Source organism: Heterodontus francisci, chromosome 11 (assembly GCF_036365525.1).
Source record: "Heterodontus francisci isolate sHetFra1 chromosome 11, sHetFra1.hap1, whole genome shotgun sequence".
Taxonomy (NCBI): Eukaryota; Metazoa; Chordata; class Chondrichthyes; order Heterodontiformes; family Heterodontidae; genus Heterodontus; species Heterodontus francisci.
In genome coordinates, this window is record NC_090381.1 from 28,458,415 (window position 1) to 28,477,355 (window position 18,941).

The 18,941-nt window shown below is 46.6% G+C and overlaps 1 protein-coding gene across 2 annotated transcripts in view; it reads right to left on the bottom strand.

Moving 5' to 3' along the window:
- Positions 1–18,941, bottom strand: part of crocc2 (ciliary rootlet coiled-coil, rootletin family member 2) — a 490,923-nt gene that overhangs the window by 409,163 nt on the left and 62,819 nt on the right. For both annotated transcript variants that reach the window (XM_068041847.1, XM_068041848.1), the window contains one exon: positions 1,635–1,780. In XM_068041847.1, the coding sequence (XP_067897948.1) occupies positions 1,635–1,780 (146 nt within the window). The remainder of the gene's footprint in view (positions 1–1,634; positions 1,781–18,941) is intronic.

Genomic DNA, 18,941 nt, shown 5'->3' on the forward strand with positions numbered 1-18,941 from the left:
AGTACTCACCACAACAGGTCCTGCACTCACTACAGCAGTACAGCACTCACTACAACAGGTACAGCATTCACTCCAACAGATACAGCACTCACTCTAACAGGTACAGCACTCACTGCAACAGGTAAGAAACTCTCTACAGCGAGTACAGCACCCACTACAGCGAGAAGAGCATCCACCAGAACAGGAACAGCACCCACAACAACAATTACTGCATTCACCACAACAGGTACAACATTCACTATAACGAGTGCAGAACTCACTACAACAGGTTCAGTACTCACCACAACAGGTACAGCACTCATTACAACAGGAACAGCACCCACAACAACAATTACTGCATTCACTACAACAGCTACAGCACCCACTGCAACAGGCACAGCTCTCACTAGAACAGGTACAGCACTCACTACAACAGGTACAGCACCTACTACAACAGGTACAGCACTCACTACAGCAGGTACAGCACCTACTACAACAGGTACATCACTCACTACAACGGGTACAGCACTCACTACAATGGGTACAGCGCTCACGACAGCGAGAACAGCACCAATACAACAGGTAAAGTACTTACAACATTGAGTACAGCACTCACTACAACATGTACAGCACCCACTACAACAGTTATACCACTCACTGGAACAGGTACAGCAATCACTACAACAGGTACAGCACTCACTACAACAGGTACTGCACTCCCCAGAACCAGTACAGCACTCACTACAGCGAGTACGGGCACAGCACCCACTACAACAGGGAGAGCACTCACTGCAACAGGTAAGACGCTCTTTTCAACAGGTATAACACCCAATACAACCAGAACAGCATCCACTACAACAGGTACAGCACCCACTACAACAGGTACAGCACTCACAACAACAGGTACAACATTCACTACAGCGAGTACAACACTCACTACAACAAGTACACCACCCACTACAACAGGTACAGCACCCGCTACAACAGGTACACCACCCACAGAAAAGGTACACAACTCACTACAACAGGTACAACACTCACTGCAACAGGTACAGCACTCATTGCAACAGGTACAGCACTCACTGCAGCGAGTACAGCACTCACTACAATGGGTACAGCACTCACTATAGCAGGTACAGCACCTACTACAACAGGTACAGCACTCACTACAACAGGTACAGCATCCACTACAACAGGTACAGCACTCACTACAGCGAGTACAGCACTGGTTACAGCAGATACAGCATTCACTACAACAGTTACAGCGCTCACTACAACAGGTACAGCACTCACAACAACAGGTACTGCACTCACTCCAACATGTGCTGCGCTCACTACAGCAAGCAGAGCACTCACTACAACAGGAACAGTACTCACCACAACAGGTACAACACTCACTGTAACGAGTGCAGAACTCACTACAACAGGTACAGCACCCACTACAACAGGTACAGCACCCAGGACAACAGGTACAGCATTTCAAATATTTATATTTAAGAAGGCATCAAAACTGTTGGCAGCTAGTTCATTGTATATTATAGCTCTCATGTGCTAAACGCTGGCTCCAAACAGTGAAATTAGTTCTTAAAATATGCAATGTTTCTAATTCAAACCCATGGGCTTCATCTGAGGGATGTGTCTTTGCCTGTCCTTACCCGCTCACTGACAGCATGGAACTTGATAGCTAACTCATCGCGCTCGGCATGGCTTTGTGCCAACAGGTCCTCCATGCGGGACACTTTCTCCTGTAGCATGCAGTTCTCTTCCTGAAGACTAGCCATGGAGCTCCTATCTTGTGGGGCTGCATGAAAGAAAAAAAAAGGAAAATGGATTAATGCCTCTTTTGCCAAACTGGGTGGAAGTTTCCGACCCGATACTGGTTGACAGGTACGTTAGCTTGATCAGGTACGGTAGCACAGTCATTAGATTACTGGGCTAGTTGTCCTGGGAACATAAGCTCAAATCCCACTGTGGTGGTTTATGAATGTTAATTCAGTTTAAGACCGAACTATTTCATTAATGTCTTTGAGAGAAGAAAAATCTCCCGTTCCTCCCAGTCTGACCTATTTTTTGCGTTTATGGGATGTGGGTGTTGCTGCTAGGCCAGGATTTGTTGCCCATCTCTAATATCCCATGAGAAGGTGGTGGTCAGGTGCCTTCTTGAACCACTGCAGTCAATGTGGTGTCGGTACACCCGCAGTGATGTTTGGCTCGGAGTTCCAAAATTTTGACCCAGTCCGACACCAACGTGTTTGACTCTTAATTACCGTCTGAAGTGGCCAAGCTAGACCCTAAGTTATATCGTATCACTACAAAAATTAATTACTGAAAGTCCCTACCTAACACCACAGTGGGACAACCTTCACTACACAGACTGCAGCGGTTTAAGACGGCAGCTCGCCACCGCCTTCTCAAATGCACTAGGGATGAACAATAAATGCCGGCTTTGCCAGGGACACCCAAATCTTGAGAATTAATTAAAAAAAAAAAAATCTTGTCCACAAAATCCCATGGCCGGAATTTTACTTTGGGCAGGAGGCCCCGCCCACTGGCCAAAAAGGCAGGGGCGAGCCCGCCTCCGCCAGTCGTGGGGAACCACACCAGGATTTTCCTCTCCCCAGGCCCTTAATTGGCCTTGGGCCGGACTTCCACCTCCTTGAGGCAGGAAGTGCCGCCTAATGGAGCTACTGGCCAATCAGTGGGCCGGCAGCTCTTAGTCCCAGCAGCACCACCGGAAGCGGTGGCCACTGCAGGGACTACACCCAGCCAACGGCAGCAAGAAGGGACGGCGGCCCCTGAAAGATGGTAACTTTTTGGGCCCTTGTCGGGAACAATCGGCCGGACCCCAGCAAGGTAAATGGGTCGGTTGGCGGAGGTGGGGGGTGGGGTGCGGTGGGGGGGAGTGTTGTGTGGTGGGGGTGGTTGGGACTTCAGGGGTAGCCCTGTGTGGGGCACAGGGTGCCCGATCAGGAGGGCCCCATGGCCACATGCCCACAAGAAAGCTACCAGGTTTTACCAGGCGGGGTTGTTGGTGCTTTTGCCATCCAGCTGCCGCAGGTAAAATACCCATAGTGGCGGTAGAAGGCCCTTAAGTGGCAGTTAATTGGCCACCTAAGGGCCTTGATTGGCCTAGGGCGGGCAGGCCATTTCTCACCGCCGCCACCGCCCTGTGTAAAATTGCAGTGGGGGTGGGAAGGCGTCGAGAACGGACCCCACCCTTCCAAGCTCCCACTCAATTTTTCAGCCGCACCCCCTCCCCGGCCACCAACTTGCTCATTGGGGGGGTGGTAAAATTCCAGCCCACATATTTTTCAGATTTTTCTGCTGTAAAATCAGGGCAAGTATTTTCCTGATCAGCAAATTAGGATGGAAGACATTCCTGATGATTTTCCATCCCAAAATCGTTCCAACTGAATTTCCTAATGGAATTTGACCTTCCCATGATCCAGCCGTCAAATCCCCATCCACCTAATTAACATATATTAAAATATGGAGCAGTGACACTGTAATTCTGAATTTAATTGGTTTACTCTCACAAAGCACAAGATGTAAATCAGAATGAAAAAGATAAGGTGCTGCTGTCCCCAGGATTAGCTGAAACTATCAGATAATCTGATGCTCATTGAACTCCCCTGCTATTCTTCATACGATCATAAGAAATAGGAGCAGGAGTAGGCTATTCCGTCCCTCAAGCCTGCTCTGCCAGTCAATACGATCATGGTTGATCTGATTGTGGCCTTCACTCCACTTTCCTGCTGCCCCCCCTACCACCCCCCCTACCCCCCAATAACCCTCAATTCCCTTGTCGATCAAAAATCTGTCTCACTCAGCCTTGAATATATTCAATGAGCCAGCCTCCACTGCTCTCTGGGGAAGAGAATTCCAAAGAGTAATGACACTCTGAGAGAAGAGATTCCTCCTCATTTCGGTCTTAAATGGGAGCCTCCTTATTTTAAACTGTGCCCCCAACTTCTAGATTTCCTACAAGGGGAAACATCAAATATGTTATGGGACTTTTTACATCTCCTTGAGAGAGAAAATTGGGCTTCTGTTTAACGGCTCATTTGAAAGACAACACCTCCGTCACTGCAGCACTCTCACAGTGCTGCACTGACATCTCAGCCTAGATTATGTTCTCAGGTCTCTGGAGTGTTTCTTAAACCCATGACTTTCTGACTCCGAAGCAAAAGCACAAGAAATGAGCCAAAGCTAGTATCCACAGATTACATGTGACATGAAAAGGATCCAGCACATCAACGCTGGATAAGATGCAAATTATCACACTGAATTCATTCTTCAGAATTCAGTTCTCCTTGACATCTTCAATAAAGAAAATCATGTTGATGAGTAGCTCATTGGGAGCAAGGCCAGGGATCTGGTCATGTAGATAGTGACCCCACTAAGACCACGCTTTAGGAAAGATGTTAAGGCAATAGAGAGGGTGCAAAAAAAGATTCACAAGAATGGTTTCAGGAATGAGGAACTTCAGGTACATGGATAAGTTGGAGAAGTTGGGACTGTTCTCTTTGGAGAAGAGAAGATCAAGAGGAGATTTGACGGACGTATTCAAAATCATGAGGGGTCTGGACAGAGTAGACAGGGAGAAACTGTTCCCATTGGCGGAAGAATCCAGAATCATAGGACACCAATTTAGGTCAATTGCAAAGGAAGCAACTGCAGAAAAACATTATTACACAATGAGTGGTTAGGATCTGGAAAGCACTGCCTGAGAGTGTGGTGGAGGCAGATTTAGTCAAGGCCTTTGAAAGAGAACTGGATAATTATCTGAAGAGAAAAAAATTGCAGAGCTATTGGGAAAAGGCAGGGGAGTGGGACTCATTGAGTTGCTCTTGCAGAGAGCCAGCACAGACATGACAGGCCGAATGGCCTTCTTCTGTGCTTTAACGATTAGTTTTAGATTCTATGATAAGAGTTGCAAGAACAGCAGCAGTGAGAAACATTCCTCTACAAGAATGGCCATTGAGAGGACCATCTCGGAATTATAAAGATACTTTAATTGCCTTGACAGGCTGCGAAGGACTCTGAATCATGCTCCAGCTTATGCAAACTGCATTAATTCTATGTGCTGTGCCCTGTACAGCTTTGCTATATAAAATGGCCTGAACTTGTTAGGAAGATGTTCCAGCTGCTAAGGAGGCAGAAGTAGATGGAAAACAGCATCATGATAATTATCACTCAGGTGACTGCTGCAAGGGGCATTAGAGTACAACTAATCTCTGAAATCTCCTGTTCTGTTTAACTCAGTCCATTGTTATTCCCACTGTCTTCACTCTTTCATTCTCACCTTCAAGCAAAAGATTAATCCTTCAATCCAGTACCCAGCTCAAATATTATAATACATCAACCCTCTTTGCTTGTACATGACCATGCCAATAATCATTTGGATTTGGTACTGGGTAATGAACCCGGCCAATGTTAGATTTAGATGTAGGTGAGCACTTTGATGATAGTGATCACAATTCGGTTAGGTTTACCTTAGCGATGGGCAGAGACAGGTATATACCGCAGGGCAAGAATTATAGCTGGGGGAAAGGAAATTATGATGCGATTAGGCAAGATTTAGGATGCGTAGGATGGGGAAGGAAACTGCAGGGGATGGGCACAATCGAAATGTGGAGCTTATTCAAGGAGCAGCTGCTGCGTGTCCTTGATAAATATGTACCTGTCAGGCAGGGAGGAAGTTGTTGAGCGAGGGAGCCGTGGTTTACTAAAGAAGTTGAAGCGCTTGTCAAGAGGAAGAAGAAGGCTTATGTTAGGATGAGACGTGAAGGCTCAGTTAGGGCGCTTGAGAGTTACAAGCTAGCCAGGAAGGATCTAAAGGGAGAGCTAAGAAGAGCAAGGAGAGGACACGAGAAGTCATTGGTGGATAGGATCAAGGAAAACCCGAAGGCTTTCTATAGGTATATCAGGAATAAAAGAATGACTAAAGTTAGATTAGGGCCAATCAAGGATAGTAGTGGGAAGTTGTGTGTGGAATCAGAGGAGATAGGGGAAGCGTTAAATGAATATTTTTCGTCAGTATTTACAGTAGAGAAAGAAAATGTTGTCAAGGAGAATACTGAGATTCAGACTACTAGGCCAGATGGGATTGAGGTTCACAAGGAGCAGGTGTTAGCAATTTTGGAAAGTGTGAAAATAGATAAGTCGCCTGGGCCAGATGGGATTTATCCTAGGATTCTCTGGGAAGCCAGGGAGGAGATTGCAGAGCCTTTGTCCTTGATCTTTATGTCGTCATTGTCGACAGGAATAGTGCCGGAAGACTGGAGGATAGCAAATGTTGTCCCCTTGTTCAAGAAGGGGAGTAGAGACAGCCCTGGTTATTATAGACCTGTGAGCCTTACTTCGGTTGTGTGTAAAATGTTGGAAAAGGTTATAAGAGACAGGATTTATAATCATCTTGAAAAGAATAAGTTCATTAGCGATAGTCAGCACGGTTTTGTGAAGGGTAGGTCGTGCCTCACAAACCTTATTGAGTTTTTCGAGAAGGTGACCAAACAGGTGGATGAGGGTAAAGCAGTGGATGTGGTGTATATAGATTTCAGTAAGGCATTTGATAAGGTTCCCCATGGTAGGCTATTGCAGAAAATACGCAAGTATGGGGTTGAAGGTGATTTAGAACTTTGGATCAGAAATTGGCTAGCTGAAAGAAGACAGAGGGTGGTGGTTGATGGCAAATGTTCATCCTGGAGTTCAGTTACTAGTGGTGTACCGCAAGGATCTGTTTTGGGGCCACTGCTGTTTGTCATTTTTATAAATGACCTGGAAGAGGGTGTAGAAGGGTGGGTTAGTAAATTTGCGGATGACACGAAGGTCGGTGGAGTAGTGGATAGTGCCGAAGGATGTTGTAGGGTACAGAGGAACATAGATAGGCTGCAGAGCTGGGCTGAGAGATGGCAAATGGAGTTTAATGCGGAAAAGTGTGAGGTGATTCACTTTGGAAGGAGTAACAGGAATGCAGAGTACTGGGCTAATGGGAAGATTCTTGGTAGTGTAGATGAACAGAGAGATCTTGGTGTCCAGGTACATAAATCACTGAAAGTTGCTACCCAGGTTAATAGGGCTGTTAAGAAGGCATATGGTGTGTTAGCTTTTATTAGTAGGGGGATCGAGTTTCGGAGCCACGAGGTCATGCTGCAGCTGTACAAAACTCTGGTGAGACCGCACCTGGAGTATTGCGTGCAGTTCTGGTCACTGCATTCTAGGAAGGATGTGGAAGCTTTGGAAAGGGTGCAGAGGAGATTTACTAGGATGTTGCCTGGTATGGAGGGAAGGTCTTACGAGGAAAGGCTGAGGGACTTGAGGTTGTTTTCGTTGGAGAGGAGGAGAGGTGACTTAATAGAGACATATAAGATAATCAGAGGGTTAGATAGGGTGGATAGTGAGAGTCTTTTTCCTCGGATGGTGATGGCAAACACGAGGGGACATAGCTTTAAGTTGAGGGGTGATAGATATAGGACAGATGTTAGAGGTAGCTTCTTTACTCAAAGAGTAGTAGGGGCGTGGAACGCCCTGCCTGCAACAGTAGTAGACTCGCCAACTTTAAGGGCATTTAAGTGGTCATTGGATAGACATATGGATGAAAATGGAATAGTGTAGGTCAGATGGTTTCACAGGTCGGCGCAACATCGAGGGCCGAAGGGCCTGTACTGTGCTGTAATGTTCTAAAATCATCACCTGATTGAATAAACTCAACAAAAGTGCACTCTTTCCTCTATGACTCTAACATCTATGTTATCTAAAGCACAATTTAAATGAAAATTCGCATTTAATATCACAAACCTCAAAGTGAGCAGAAGCCAACCTACTCTCTCCTAATATTGTGCTTCCCCTGTGTGTCTAAATGAATCTTTCTTTCTGTTATTCTAGTTCTCAATATCAAGTGAGGTGATTCACTACTCCTGAGCTACAAACAGCACATGGGACCGAGGTGCCACTCCTCTTGTGGCGGCTTGCTCTTGGATTGGAAACTGGAGAGAAATAATGACATTCAAGCTGCTGTACTCAGATTTAGGATATTCTCTTCACTTTTTAATTGGCACTATGTGTTGGTAGCGGATTTTAATCGCCATTCTCACTGATGATGTGTTTGCGGCATTTATGGAGATAATGCCTGGGCAGCCTGGTATGACCTGCTATGTGTTACTGGATGGTGCTCTGAAGGAAAGATCAGAGACCTGTTATGTGCTGCTGTGCTGAGCGAGGGCAGTGTCAGGCAAGTCGATTGTGGCCTCCATCGTTCCACTAAGCCCTGATATCTATGACCCCATTGATCAACAGTCTGACTGACCAAATGACAGTTATCAGATCTGAAAGCCCTGAAAGACAGCAACTTACACCCTGGTCACTGGGCTCCAGGAGCTGGTCTGTCAGATCCTGTCAAATTGTTGCCTATTGCCAGCAGAGTTGCCGTCTGTGCTTCCGTGAGGAGGAGGAGGAGGAGCCAACTTGTCTGTAGCTGCTTTGCCAGTGGAGGTCTGATCCAAATTACAGTGAAGCTGCCACATGCTGTGTTGCTGTCAGCAATAAAGTAAAACCTTCTCTGATGTTGCCACATATGATGGCTGTAGACTCTATAGAGTTACACCTGTCAAGCGCCACACATCCTTGGAGACTGACCTGAGCCTATATGTAGGTATGATGTTCCCCAAACAACCTTCCTTTCAAGTATGCATGAGATTTGGGTCCCACAACTCCTAAAATATGGGCAATCTTCTTCTCAGCTTCCACTGAGAAGGTGGCCCACTGTTACCCACTCCCCACCTTTCTGTTCCCTCATGCTCTGTACACTATTTAATTCCTCCCAGTGGAAGTATTCACTGGTAAGTAAGTGAGGATGCATGTGACCCAGAAGGTGGTATTGAGGGGGTTGTGGCAGAGGAACATGTGGTAGGATGCTGATCAGGGAACTCATGGATAAGTTGAATTTGACTTCATTTCCCTCTTCATCACCATCCTTGTCTTTATTGTCTTCATAGTTAACAAGGAAGAAGGTCTACTTCGTCTCTTCCTCCTCATAATCATCTTCCTCCTCTTCCTCATCCTATTCTCCCTTGTTATCGTGAATCTGCATGAAAGAAAGGAGGGTACTAGCTAAGAATGGGCAAGCATAACTTCCTTGGGATTAAAGAGACTGAGAAGGCTGTGAAAAGTTGTAGCTGTGTGCCAGTTAAGAGATACTTCAGAGGGACTGTGGACCCATCCGAGTGCTAGCCAGGCTCTGGACCCTGATCTTTCCATTGACCATGACAAGAGCAAAATACTTCTCTGTCTGCCTTACAGCCTGCTTCTTACAGGGGATGAGCTTCTTCATGTTTGGGATGTCTCCTATCATGCCCTGTTTCTCACAAACAATTTACACAAGTTTCTCATAGAATCATAGAACGTTTATGACACAGAAAGAGGCCCATCATATCTGTGCTGGCCGAAGAACAAGCCACCCACCCTAATCACACCTTCCAGCAGGTTACAGCACAAGGTGCATAACCAGACATCTTTTAAATGAGTTGAGGGTTTCTGCCTCTACTACCCTTTCAGGCGGCAACAAGATTGAGTGAATTAGGTGAAGGATAACAATTGAGAACTGTATCCCATATGACATTGGACAGCTGATGCAGTATGCAGGAGATGTGGTGGTATTACCCTGTTAAAGTGGAGAAAGGAGTTTTAAGAATATGCATGCAAGTAAAAACATACAATGTGATCCCTAATTATTGACCTCTTTAACAAGAGTGCAGCATGAAGGGTTAGTTTTGCAGCTCTAAATTTTTGAGGTTAATGTGTATATCTAGGATTACCAAACAAAAAATGGGAGAGTAGCCAGTGTCTTACTTTGCCTGCTCTGGCCCGATCACTGAACTGCTTGCAGCACCAGTCTACAGTCCTCGAGGTGACAGAGTTGGCACTCAGTGCCAGTGCTATCTTCCTCTACATGGCACAAGACATTTCCAAAGGTCTCTCTCCCCTCTCCTCAATCCCCTCTAGGAGAGTTTGTAAATGCTCTCACTGATATTATCTACTCTTCTTCTGTTCCTCCTTGCAATGCCATTGTCCCTTCAGAAACCTGAGCCAGATGCTCCATTGGAAGGCATTCTTGAAAGGTGGCACAAAATCACACATGAGCCATCCAGTGCAGTTACCTGATAGGGACCCTGAGCTGGAGATGTTCGAATGGATATGCAAATTGCACTGACTCATAAAGTTCTGACCTTCAAAGATCGCAACTCCTGACACATTGATACAATACAGCGCAGTTCACCCTTGTGGAATATCAGCACCTTAATGTTGTTGACCAGCTTTAGTCAACAATCTTAGATGCATCATTAGTCAACTGATTTACAATGGAGGTGACATTTTTGCAAAAGATTTTGTGTCAAACATGGGTCTGATAATTTCTCTGCCAGTTTCTCAATGTGCCAGAGAATCAGTGCACTGTCCAAGATGGAGCAAAGCCAAAAAGACAGGGAGCTCCCCAGGTCCAATTGATCCACAATGAGTGAGATAATCCAAGCCAGGTTTTGGTGTTGAGGGCACTGCTATTGTTCTGGGTGATAGAAGATGGGGGCATATAGAGTTTTAAAAATCCACAGTTCCAGCTCTCGGGCTGAGCTAGGCTGGCTGAAGGGGCTGAGCTGTACTGGCAGTATGTGAAGTGAGCTGTACTGGCAATACATGAAGTGAGCTGCACTGGCAGTACGCGAAGTGAGCTGTACTGGCTTTTACGTTAAGTGAGCTGTACTGGTAATACGTGGAGTGAGCTGTACTGGCATTACGTGAAGTGAGCTGCACTGGCTTTTACGTGAAGTGAGCTGTGCTGGCAATACGTGGAATGAGCTGTACTGGCAGTATGTGAAGTGAGCTGTACTGGCAATACGTGGAGTGAGCTGTACTGGCAGGACGTGGAGTGAGCTGTACTGGCAGTACGTGGAGTGAGCTGCACTGGCATTACGTGAAGTGAGCTGTACTGGCAATACGTGGAGTGAGCTGCACTGGCATTACGTGGAGTGAGCTGTACTGGCAGTACGTGAAGTGAGCTGTACTGGCATTACGTGAAGTGAGCTGTACTGGCAATACGTGGAGTGAGCTGCACTGGCATTACGTGGAGTGAGCTGTGCTGGCAGTACGTGGAGTGAGCTGTACTGCAATACGTGAAGTGAGCTGTACTGGCAATACGTGAAGTGAGCTGTACTGGCAGGACGTGGAGTGAGCTGTACTGGCAGTACGTGGAGTGAGCTGTACTGGCAGGACGTGGAGTGAGCTGTACTGGCAGTACGTGGAGTGAGCTGTACTGGCAGTACGTGAAGTGAGCTGTACTGGCAGTACGTGAAGTGAGCTGTACTGGCAATACGTGAAGTGAGCTGTACTGGCAGTACGTGAAGTGAGCTGTACTGGCAGTACGTGGAGTGAGCTGTACTGGCATTACGTGGAGTGAGCTGTACTGGCAATACGTGGAGTGAGCTGTACTGGCAATACGTGAAGTGAGCTGTACTGGCAATACGTGGAGCGAGCTGTATTGGCATTACGTGGAGTGAGCTGTACTGGCAATACGTGGAGCGAGCTGTACTGGCAATACGTGGAGCGAGCTGTACTGGCATTACGTGGAGTGAGCTGCACTGGCAATACGTGGAGTGAGCTGTACTGGCAATACGTGGAGTGAGCTGTACTGACAATACGTGAAGTGAGCTGTACTGGCAATACGTGGAGTGAGCTGTACTGGCAATACGTGAAGTGAGCTGTACTGGCATTACTTGGAGTGAGCTGTACTGGCAATACGTGGAGTGAGCTGTACTGGCAATACGTGAAGTGAGCTGTACTGGCAATACTTGAAGTGAGCTGTACTGGCAATACGTGAAGTGAGCTGTTCTGGCAATACGTGAAGTGAGCTGTACTGGCAATACGTGGAGTGAGCTGTCCTGGCAATACGTGAAGTGAGCTGTACTGGCAATACGTGAAGTGAGCTGTACTGGCAGTACGTGGAGTGAGCTGTCCTGGCAATACGTGAAGTGAGCTGTACTTGCAATACTTGAAGTGAGCTGTACTGGCAATACGTGAAGTGAGCTGTACTGGCAATACGTGGAGTGAGCTGTACTGGCAGTACGTGAAGTGAGATGTACTGGCAGTACGTGAAGTGAGCTGTACTGGCAATACGTGGAGTGAGCTGTACTGGCAGTACGTGAAGTGAGATGTACTGGCAGTACGTGAAGTGAGCTGTACTGGCAATACATGAAGTGAGCTCTACTGGCATTACGTGGAGTGAGCTGCACTGGCAATACGTGGAGTGAGCTGTACTGGCAATACGTGGAGTGAGCTGTACTGGCAATACGTGAAGTGAGCTGTACTGGCAATACGTGGAGTGAGCTGTACTGGCAATACGTGAAGTGAGCTGTACTGGCATTACTTGGAGTGAGCTGTACTGGCAATACGTGGAGTGAGCTGTACTGGCAATACGTGAAGTGAGCTGTACTGGCAGTACGTGGAGTGAGCTGTACTGGCAATACGTGGAGTGAGCTGTACTGGCATTACTTGAAGTGAGCTGTACTGGCAATACGTGGAGTGAGCTGTACTGGCAATACTTGAAGTGAGCTGTACTGGCAATACGTGAAGTGAGCTGTACTGGCAATACTTGAAGTGAGCTGTACTGGCAATACGTGAAGTGAGCTGTTCTGGCAATACGTGAAGTGAGCTGTACTGGCAATACGTGGAGTGAGCTGTACTGGCAATACGTGAAGTGAGCTGTACTGGCAGTACGTGGAGTGAGCTGTCCTGGCAATACGTGAAGTGAGCTGTACTGGCAATACGTGAAGTGAGCTGTACTGGCAATACGTGGAGTGAGCTGTACTGGCAATACGTGAAGTGAGCTGTACTTGCAATACTTGAAGTGAGCTGTACTGGCAATACGTGAAGTGAGCTGTACTGGCAATACGTGGAGTGAGCTGTACTGGCAGTACGTGAAGTGAGATGTACTGGCAGTACGTGAAGTGAGCTGTACTGGCAATACGTGGAGTGAGCTGTACTGGCAGTACGTGAAGTGAGATGTACTGGCAGTACGTGAAGTGAGCTGTACTGGTAGCACGTGGAGTGAGCTGTACTGGCAATACATGAAGTGAGCTCTACTGGCAGTACGTGAAGTGAGCTGTACTGGCAGCACGTGGAGTGAGCTGTACTGGCAATACGTGAAGTGAGCTGTACTGGCAGCACGTGGAGTGAGCTGTACTGGCAATACGTGAAGTGAGCTGTACTGGCAGTATGTGGAGTGAGCTGTACTGGCAGTACGTGGAGTGAGCTGTACTGGCAATACGTGAAGTGAGCTGTACTGACAGTACGTGAAGTGAGCTGTACTGGCAATACATGAAGTGAGCTGTACTGGCAATACATGAAGTGAGCTGTACTGGCAGTACGTGGAGTGAGCTGTACTGGCAGTACGTGAAGTGAGCTGTACTGGCAATACATGAAGTGAGCTGTACTGGCAATACGTGAAGTGAGCTGTACTGGCAATACATGAAGTGAGCTGTACTGGCAGTACGTGGAGTGAGCTGTACTGGCAGTACGTGGAGTGAGCTGTACTGGCAATACGTGAAGTGAGCTGTACTGACAGTACGTGAAGTGAGCTGTACTGGCAATACATGAAGTGAGCTGTACTGGCAGTACGTGGAGTGAGCTGTACTGGCAGTACGTGAAGTGAGCTGTACTGACAGTACGTGAAGTGAGCTGTACTGGCAATACATGAAGTGAGCTGTACTGGCAGTACGTGGAGTGAGCTGTATTTGCCGTACATGGGATGAGTTGTACATTCAGTATACCTCAATATATCACTAAGGGAGTGCTTCCACTGTTAAATAATTCAGCTTTCCAATTGCAGTGTTAAATCAAGGCCCTATCTCCCCTCAAGGGTGAATGAAAGGAACCCATAGCACTGATAAAAAAAGAGCAGGGGAGTGCAGCGGCTGTCCATGGCAACATTTATCTCTCAACCAACACCATTATAACATATTACCTGGTCATTTGTTTAATTGATATTTGTGGGACATTTTGTGTCCAAATTTCCTCCATGTTTGATTACATTACAACAGTAGCTCCACTTCAAAAGTACTTCATTGGCTGTAAAACACTGTTAGACGTCCTGGGAACTTGAACAGTGCTATACAAATGCACATTCTTTGTTTCTTTCTTTATCTGGGGTGAACTGAAATGCAGTCATTAAGAGGTACTATAGATGTGATGCAACAGATGCAGGTCATGCTGTATCCTTTGCACTTTTTTTCTCTAAAATAAACTTCATTCATAAAAATCTGTAAAAAGAAATTACAAAACAGTTCAAAACAGCACCAAGTTGACATTCCAGAAAGTGCAAAGGAAATCAGTTTTCTTCAATACAGGAGTGAGTTGCCTCACAACCCTTCCATTTCATTTTACCTGCCATGTACATTTTACAGCAAACCCATATTTGGTGTATGCATCCTGAGGGGTTTTCCATGTGTCTAACCCCTCAATTCACTCTGGCGGGAGGACCTAACACAGTGGTCTTTTCCCACTGAGCCTTTGCGGTGGCTGACCCAAGCTTTAGTGCATCCCTCAGCAGGTAGTCCTGGACCTTGGACTGTGCCAGTCTGCAACACTCAGTCGTGGACAAATCTTTGCGCTGGAAGACCAGCAAGTTTCGGGCAGACCAAAGAGCATCTTTCACCAAATTGACGGTCCTCCAGCAGCAGTTGATGCTTATCTTGGTGTGCGTCCCTTGGAACAGCCCAGAGAGCACTGACTCCTGTGTTACAGAGCTGCTTGGGATGAACCTCGACAAAAACCACTCCATCTCTTTCCACACCTGCTTTGCAAAGGCGCATTCCAGAAGGAGGTGGGCAGCATGCGGAGGCGGTGAGATTCCGGGCGCAGGAAGGATCTGACGGGGAGGGCCCTTCTCACCACCAGCCAAGCTACGTCTTGGTGCTTGTTTGGAAGTTCTGGTGATGAGGCATTCCGTCAAGTGACTTTGGCAGTCTGCTCGGGAAACCATCCAATATGATCCACCGTCTCCTTTTCCTGTAGGGCCTTGAGGACATTCTGTGCAGATCACTGCCTGATGGATTGGTGGTCAAAGGTGTTTTTCCGCACAAACTTTTCCACGAAGGATAGGTGGTACGGCACGGTCCAACTGGATGGAGCATTCCGCAGCAATGTGGCCAGACCCATCCTTCGCAACACCGGGGACAGATAGAAGATCAGCACGTAGTGACACTTGGTGTTTGCATACTGGAACTCTATGCACAGCTTGATACGGCCGCATACGAAGGTGGGCATCAGGATGAGGGCAATGTTGGGTATGTTTTTCTGTCTTTATCCAGAGGTTTGAACATCGTGTCCCTCTAGAACCGGTCCATTTTGCGTCTCCAGATAAAGCGGAAAATGGCTCGGGTGACCGCCACAGCACAGGAGTGGGGTATGGGCCAGACCTGCACCACGTACAGCAACGACGTGATCACCTCACACCTGATGACCAGGTTCTTACCCACAATGGAGAATGAATGCTGCTCCCACATGCTCAGTTCCTTTGCACTTTATATCAGCAGTGCTTTGGGTTAGCAATACCTGAATCACTTTGTGGGGACTTGCTGCACACAAATTTGGCCTTGGTTTCACACATTCTAGTTACACTGACTTCAGAAATTGCCATTAATCATTTCACCATAGTGGGCACAAGGGCAGATAAAGGTTATTCAGTTATTAATTAAAAACACTAGTGCCACAACCCGTCTTCTGGTGCGACACAGCCATTTGACATGAAACATTCTAAATTGAATTGTCATGCCATTCATGAGCAGCCCCTGAGCAGCACTAACAACTTGTTTTCCTTTCCACTGCCAATGCAACTGTTTGCTCGAGTAGTCATGGAAGCAAAAATGCTTCAGCGGCTATCTGAAGAGGTCAATTGTTGGTGCAGTTAATACATCACATGACAGAACCGATTTGGATTAGAAAAATCAACCATGCAAGCAGTCTATTTTGCATATACATTTCAGGAGATAATTCATAAAATGTGTGATGGAACATGCGTACAGAGGGCTTGGGACCCCTCCATCTATAACTTGGACATGGGGCAGATGGGAAACATCTAAGACACCGCATGGAATGCCCTGCCCAAGGTTGAACCCAGGACCAATTGTACTAAGAAAGTCTGGCCATTACTACAGGGAATCTGCTGAAGGAATCTAGAAAGTCAAAGTCATTTTCTAACCTATCTCCTTCTTCGTCATCCATAGTCAGAAGTACAGAAGTCAAGGAAGAGTGCAAGACATCCAAAACAAATTCTGTTATTCCAGCCACAGGGAATACAGCACTCTGTCGGGCTGAGACACCTTCCAAAGCAGTATCACAATGCAGCCCTCTGGGAGGGACTCCAGGAGTCTCTGCGGACGTGAGGAAAGGAAAGATGTCGCTGTAAAGAACCTTCACTGGTAAATCGGGAAGTCAATGCCCATAAGCCAAGTGCATATAAAAAAAACCCCTATGATCTGTTCAATCCTTTAGATTGCTGCTTCCCCTTGAATGTAGACCACATTTCTACAGAGTATAGAGGATGGTGTCAATCACCCCAAATTCACACTTCCACAGATTCACCCATTTACTCCGATGGGTTTAAAGAAGCAGAATAGAATCTTGATTTCCTCTTCACAAAAATAAATAACATGACTGATTTTATACAAAGGCTCTCATTCCTCTTTTCAGAGTTTTTGAACAACAGTTTCCTGTCCAGATTTATTGATAAAAGATTGAAACAAAAAGGAGGGATTAATTGATTCTGTTATGAATGGACTTTATAGTATGGTTAGGTTTTAAAAACTGTGATCTTTAATGCAGTGTAAAATGGACATTCAGAGGAAATATGATCTCATGCAAAATCTGCCCAGAGACAAGCCAGGGGTCTTATTTACCAAAGAACAATGAACACAGATCGAAGACCCTTTTGAAAGCAGGGTGCAAGGTTGAAGCATCTAAAGGACAATGGGTTTCACTCTCCCAGACTCCCAGACTCACAGATTTCAGTTGCAACTTTTAACACAAGGGAACAAAGGAAGACCCAGTTGGTTTGCTATGGTCAGACCTATGGGGGGGAGTTTTATGGAGGTGACAGGGGTCTTGGTCGCCAGCTGAAGAGCCAGCGAGAAACATGTGTTGCCTCCTTTGGGAAGGCCCGCGGTATTACATGCCAATCAGGCAATTGAGAGGTCACTGGTGAGCTTTCCCCGAGATTTGGACCCCGGAGGCAGGAGGTCCCGCCCATTGAGAGCTGCCGGCCTCTGATTAGCCAACAGCTCTCTTGCTCAGCAGCACCACTGGGGAGGCGGTGGCTGCTGCCAGAACGCCACCCACTGGAGGCACAGGATCGCAGAGCGACCCAGGCCAGAGGTGAATTCCACAGACGCACGACCCTTTGAGAGAAGTAATTTCTCCTCATCTCTGTTTTAAATCTGCTACCCCTTATCCTAAAACTATGACCTCTCGTTCTACATTGTCCCACCAGAGGAAACATCCTAGAAACATAGAAAATAGGAGCAGGAGTAGGCCATTCGACCCTTCGAGCCTACTTCACCATTCATTATGATCATGGCTAATCATCCAACTCAGTAGCCTGTTCCTGCTTTCGCCCCATACCCTTTGATCCCTTTTGACCCAAGAGCTATATCTAACTCCTTCTTGAAAACATACAATGTTTTGGCCTCAACTGCTTTCTGTGCTAGTGAATTCCACAGGCTGACCACTCTCTGAGTGAAGAAATTTCTCTTCATCTCAGTCCTGAAAGGTTTACCCCATATCCTTGGACTATGACCCCTGGTTCTGGTCTACCCCACCATCGGGAACATCCTTCCTGCATCTACCCTGTCAAGTCCTGTTAAAATTTTATAGGTTTCTATGAGATCCCCCCTCACTCTTCTGAATTCCAGCAAATATAATCCTAACCGACTCAATCTCTCCTCATACGTCAGTCCCACCATCCCAGGAATCTGGTAAACCTTCGCTGCACTCCCTCTATAGCAAGAACATCCTTCCTCAGATAAGGAGACCAAAACTGCACACAATATTCCAGGTGTGGCCTCACCAAGGCCCTGTATAATTGCAGCATTACATCCCTGCTCTTGTACTCGAATCCTCTCGCTATGAAGGCCAACATACCATTTGCCTTTTTCACCGCCTGTTGCACCTGCATGCTTACCTTCAGCGACTGGTGTACGAAAACACCCAGGTCTCGCTGCATATTCTCCTCTCTCAGTTTATAGCCATTCAAATAATAATCTGCCTTCCTGTTTTTGCTACAGAAGTGGATAACTTCACATTTATCCACATTATACTGCATCTGCCATGCATTTGCCCACTCACTCAACCTGTCCAAATCACGCTGAAGCCTCTCTGCATCCTCATCACAACTCACCCTCCCACCCAGTTTTGTGTCATTTGCAAATTTGGAGATATTACATTTAGTTCCCTCATCTAAATCATTAATATATATTGTGAATAGCTGGGGTCCTAGCAAAGATCCCTGTGGTACCCCACTAGTCACTGCCTGCCATTCGGAAAACGACCCGTTTATCCCTACTCTTTGTTTCCTGTCCGCCAACCAATTTTCTATCCATTGCAATACACTACCCCCAATCTCATGCGCTTTAATTTTACATGATAATCTCTTTTGTGGGACTTTGTCGAAAGCCTTCTGAAAGTCCAAATAAACCACATCCACTGGCTCCCCCTCATCAACTGTACTCATTACATCCTCGAAGAATTCTGGTAGATTTGTCAAGCATAATTTCCCTTTTGTAAATCCATGCTGATTCTGCCCGATTCTACCACTGTTCTCTAAGTGCTCTGCTATAAAATCTTTGATAATGGACTCTAGAATTTTCCCCACTACCGTCGTCAGGCTGATTGGTCTATAATTCCCTGCTTTCTCTCTACCT